The sequence below is a fragment of the Macrobrachium nipponense genome, chromosome 24 (assembly GCF_015104395.2).
Source record: "Macrobrachium nipponense isolate FS-2020 chromosome 24, ASM1510439v2, whole genome shotgun sequence".
Lineage (NCBI taxonomy): Eukaryota > Metazoa > Arthropoda > Malacostraca > Decapoda > Palaemonidae > Macrobrachium > Macrobrachium nipponense.
The window spans coordinates 78,234,256-78,238,415 of record NC_061091.1 but is presented as its reverse complement, the minus strand read 5'-3'; the positions used below and the strand labels follow the sequence as shown (position 1 = coordinate 78,238,415).

General features: G+C 37.8%; 1 protein-coding gene across 1 annotated transcript; it reads left to right on the top strand.

Moving 5' to 3' along the window:
* Window positions 1-771: 771 nt before the first annotated feature.
* On the top strand, window positions 772-3,298 carry LOC135205833 (spidroin-1-like). The gene is made up of 3 exons (XM_064237084.1): window positions 772-895; window positions 1,131-1,159; window positions 2,410-3,298. The coding sequence occupies exons 1-3, from the start codon at window positions 856-858 to the stop codon at window positions 3,091-3,093; spliced, it is 753 nt and encodes a 250-aa protein (XP_064093154.1). The 5' UTR covers window positions 772-855; the 3' UTR covers window positions 3,094-3,298.
* The last annotated feature ends 862 nt before the right edge of the window (window positions 3,299-4,160 follow it).

The following is a 4,160-nucleotide window of genomic DNA, read 5'->3' as shown; positions in this document are numbered from 1 at the left end:
TTCTTTAAAATTAACATCATAATATTCTTTGGAAGCTTGAAGAATTTCGAGTAGGTGGCCCCTTTGGTGGGCTTGTTCCATATGAATAGGGTTCATATTCTGAATAATAATAATATATAATAATAATAAATGTATTATTGAAAATAATGGCTACTTCAGCCGCGTTTATTTTATAACAAAAGTTTCTCTCTATTCTTCTTATGACTGACTTCTTCTTCTGTACTCATATTGTCTTAAGATCCAACTTGTACTGCATTTTGTATAATATATCTAATTTGACAAATACTACGTTTTTGACGTGAATCCCCCATTTAGCGTTTTAATAGCCAATCAATGAAGGTTTTCTTCAGTAAATAAGTAATAATAATAATAATAATAATAAAATAATAATAATAATAATAATAATAATAATAATAATAATAATAATGATAATAATAATATAGCCTTACGAAATTCGTCTATGTAATCTTCAGACATTAACTGTTGTGGGAATTTATTACGAACGAAACTGCCTATTTAATATCTGTATACGAAACTCGAATCCAAAACAGTTTCAGAAGCCGAATTATTAGAAACCCCCCTCGAATGAAACTACCTGCATAATATCTGTAAGAAACTCAAAGCTAAAACAGTTTCTGAAGCCGAATTACTAGAAAGCCTCCCCTCCCTCCACCCTCCATTCCCCGGAACAATCACACTTTAGACCCATTTAGAGTGACTGGGGACACAAACGATTTAAAAGCGGGCATTCACCCAACCTGAAAAGCTGCTGGTCGTTGTGCTTTTGGGGCCGCGAGTATATAAAGGCAGCGGGGACCTGAGTTGACGCATTCCGCTCTGCTGACTCTTTCCAACATGGCGGCCACAAGAGCACTCCTCGTCTTTCTCTGTTTAGGTAAATGTGACGTTCTGTTTGTCTGTATGTCTCTCGACGAAAAGTTTACAAATGACTTCATAATATGTTGGTACTGTTAAATATATGATTTTTGAATTTAACGCAATAATACTTAGTGGGATATGTTCAAAATACTTCTTATATGATGGTACTGCTAAACATACTTTGTTTGACGTTATAAATGATAAGCGCTTAGTTAAAAATATGTCAAAATAATTTTATTTTCAATTTGCAGGACTGACAGCAGCTGAGGAAGCCTTGCGCGTAAGTGATGTTAACTTTTTTATGTTACCATAACGCGTGATGTTATCATAACAGCAACCTTGCATTAATGAAATACGTTATTTTTGTAGTAGTATTAGCCCATTCTTAATTATAGCTCATGTCTAATAATGATGTATTAGATACAACTTAATTCTATAAATATGTCTCATTAGTTGCGATGCCGTCAAAGTAACAACGTAGATTTTGAAGCATATGTATATATATATATATATATATATATATATATATATATATATATATATATATATATATATATATATATAAACATGGTCCTTGGCCAAGCTGACGTTATCCAATGAATGCCAGTTAGTGAATTTACTTGTAAGTGTGTGTGTGTGTGTGTGTGTGTGTGTGTGTTGTGTGTGTAAGAGAGAGAGAGAGAGAGAGAGAGAGAAATCATGAGCGTAGAGTAAAGAGGTTTTATAAAAAAAAAATGATCTGTGGCCAAGCTGACGTCATTCAGTGAATGACTGATAGTAAATTTCGTGAAGAGAGAGAGAGAGAGAGAGAGAGAGAGAGAGAGAGAGCTCATGACTGCGTAACCAAGAGCTTTTACGGATATAAAGATGATGTAGACGTCAAAATGGGAAAATTTTTTTATGAAATATTTAAGGGAAACTTAGAAATTATATTCGACCTAGAAAAAAAAATCAAATTTATGTTTAAAATCTAGTCAATTGGATAAAAAATTCAATTAAATATTTTTTTCCATTTAATATCTAATAAAATACGAAATCTAGATCCAGATATATTAGGTTGTCGTAATTGTTTCGTCTTTTATGTAAAAACTGAACAATTAACTTAATATTTACGTTTAAGGAAATTGGTCGCTTTTCAGTGATATGACATAAACCAAATTATTCCTTTAACTTGTCAATAAAATTCGTGAGATTCAGAAAGATATTCTAGTTTCACGGGGAAGAGTAATTCTGTCTTTTATGTAAAAACTTAATAATTAAGTTAATATTTGCGCTTAGGGACATTTGTCGCTTTTAAATGATCTGACATAAACCAATTATTCCTTTAAATTGTCAATAAAATTCGTGAGAATCGGAGAGATATTCTAAGTTTCACGAGGAAGAGTAATTATGTATTTTATGTAAAACTGAATAATTAAGTTAATATTTACTTTTGATATGACATAAACTAACTTACTCCGTTAAATTGTCAATAAAATTCGTGAGAATCTGAGAGATATTCTGGTTTGCAAGTGATCATTCTACCTTCAGGAGAAAAGGGGCTTCGCCAAGGCCTGCTGTGGAGCTGGAGGCTACGGCGGGGGCGGAGGTGGTGGCTACCTAGTCGTCGGAGCCGCTGGAGGAGGCCACGGCCCTACTGGAGGAGACATCGCCAACCAGGCAGCTGCCCAGGCGTCCGCTGCAGCGGCCGGTCTCAAGGGCGCAGCCGCTTCCGCCGCGGGGGCAGTAGCGAACCAAGCAGCGGCCACAGCTTCCGCAGCTGCGCAGACGGCCACGGCCGCAGCCGCGCAGAAGCAGTCCGAGGCGGCTGAGCTGACGCAGGCGGCCCAGGGCGCCCAGGCAGCGGCGTTCTCGGAGTCGTCGCTCTCCGGGAAGGCCTTCGCGGCAGAGAAGGCTGCCGAGAACACCCACAACCTGGCCGTCGCTCTCGCCAACGACCTCTCCGCCGCACACGACGAAGCCAACATGGTGGTCGCCCAGGCGTGGAGGGCCCTGCAGGCCGCCCTAGGGGTGCAGGGCAGGCAGGCCGCCATGGCCTGGGAGGCGCAGCAGGCTGCCAACGGCCTGCACCTTCAGCAGAGCATCACCTTGTCGGACCTGAGCTCCGCTCAAGGGGCGGCTGCCCAAGCCCAGGAAGCTGCCGCCAAGGCGCTAGCCAAGGCTAAGGGCAGCAGCGGGGGGTATGGAGGTGGGTACGGCGGGTATGGGCACTAAAAGGAGGTTCGAGCCAGTGCCCAGGATCTTCCGAGAGAAAGGAACCTAAAGGGGGACTTAGGGTTCAGAAGAAGAAGAGATTAGGATCTATTTATCTGTTTTGCATTTGCTGGGAAAAAGGTCTAAACATATTTACTTATAGATGATGACGATTATTTGTATATAACTGATGTATCGACTTTGCTTTAAATACATGACGAATTCAGCCTCTTGTTTTACAAGTGCGTCCTTAGATCACATTATTATTATTATAATTATTATTATTATTATAACGGAAATTGCTATGCATTATTACCCTGATACTATTCTCCTTGCATTTGAATACATTTTTTTACCTATTTACGAATTTATTAATTTATTTTTGCCTCTTTCATAAGTGAGATCTATTCTTTCTGCGTTTCCCTTCACTTTCTCTTACTTCTTTCTAATGAACACCTTAATATTCTTTGGAAGCTTGAAGAATTTCAAGTCAGTGGCCCCTTTGGTGGGCCTGTTCCGTATGTATAGGGTTCATCTTCTGAATAATAATAATAATAATAATAATAATAATAATAATAATAATAATAATAATAATAATAATAATAATAATAATAATAATAATAAGAAGAAGAAGAAGAAGAAGAAGAAGAAGAAGAAGGAAAGTATTGTCGATTCTGTTGATGAAAGATTGATTATGGGACAACAATATTTAATATACCAGGGAAGATGTATGATAAGATTTTCACAGAGTATTATTATTATTATATTTAGGAGACGAACCCTATTTATATGGAACAAGCCCACCAAAGGGGCCACTGACTGAAATTCAAACTTCCAAAGAATATTATGGTGTTTATTAGGAAGAAGTAAAAGGAGGTAAAGGGAAATACAGAAAGAAGTAATCTCACTTATTAAAACAAAATAAGTAAGCAAATAAAGCAAGTAAGACAGAAGTGAGAAGTTTGCAAGGAAAGAGCAATGTGGATTTAGTCAAGGGAAGGAACTTGTGGAGCAAAATGAATAATTATAAAAACAATATGTGAGACATTTGATAATCAAGAGGAAAAGCTGCATATGTGGCAATACGT